This window comes from Mizuhopecten yessoensis, unplaced genomic scaffold (assembly GCF_002113885.1).
Source record: "Mizuhopecten yessoensis strain PY_sf001 unplaced genomic scaffold, ASM211388v2 scaffold5331, whole genome shotgun sequence".
Taxonomy (NCBI): Eukaryota; Metazoa; Mollusca; class Bivalvia; order Pectinida; family Pectinidae; genus Mizuhopecten; species Mizuhopecten yessoensis.
Window position 1 is genome coordinate 212,593 of NW_018405995.1, and position 471 is coordinate 213,063.

The 471-nt window shown below is 38.2% G+C and overlaps 1 protein-coding gene across 1 annotated transcript in view; it reads right to left on the reverse strand.

The window, feature by feature from the left end:
* The window catches only part of LOC110450583 (C-Maf-inducing protein-like), a 64,396-nt gene extending 64,193 nt beyond the window's left edge, over positions 1-203 (reverse strand). Inside the window, exon 1 of the mRNA XM_021498181.1 lies at positions 80-203. Within this exon, the coding sequence (XP_021353856.1) occupies positions 80-199 (120 nt within the window). The 5' untranslated portion in view covers positions 200-203. The remainder of the gene's footprint in view (positions 1-79) is intronic.
* Between the last annotated feature and the right edge of the window lie 268 nt (positions 204-471).

The window sequence follows — 471 nt, forward strand, 5'->3', positions numbered from 1 at the left end:
TCGAGATTGTCACCCTCGTACATACAACCCTGATAATGAACAAACAACTTTGGGAAGAGAACATAAAACTATAACTTACCTGCAGTAAAAGTGAGCCGTCTTGGATGGTGATGCGTATACAGAATTTTTGGCCTGCGTCCCACCGCGAGATAATGTGTACATCTTCAATACTGGAATATGGGATACCGGTCTCCATCATACCCACCGGCTGCACAAACAAACAACAACAACGCATTAAAACAACAACAAACAATTCTTTATCACATTAACTATCAATCTTTAAAAGTGTGGCAGGGTGATGGTTGAACTGTGCAGTCAGCAAATGTGAATTGTATCTACTGTTCAGATTGTACCTACCCCTCTTCTACGACTAAAACAGCTCACTAGTGACTTACTGGTCAGGTCATTTTACAGGCTAAAAGTACTTTGTTATTTTTAATGAGAAATAGAGTTTTAATAAATAGATTAATA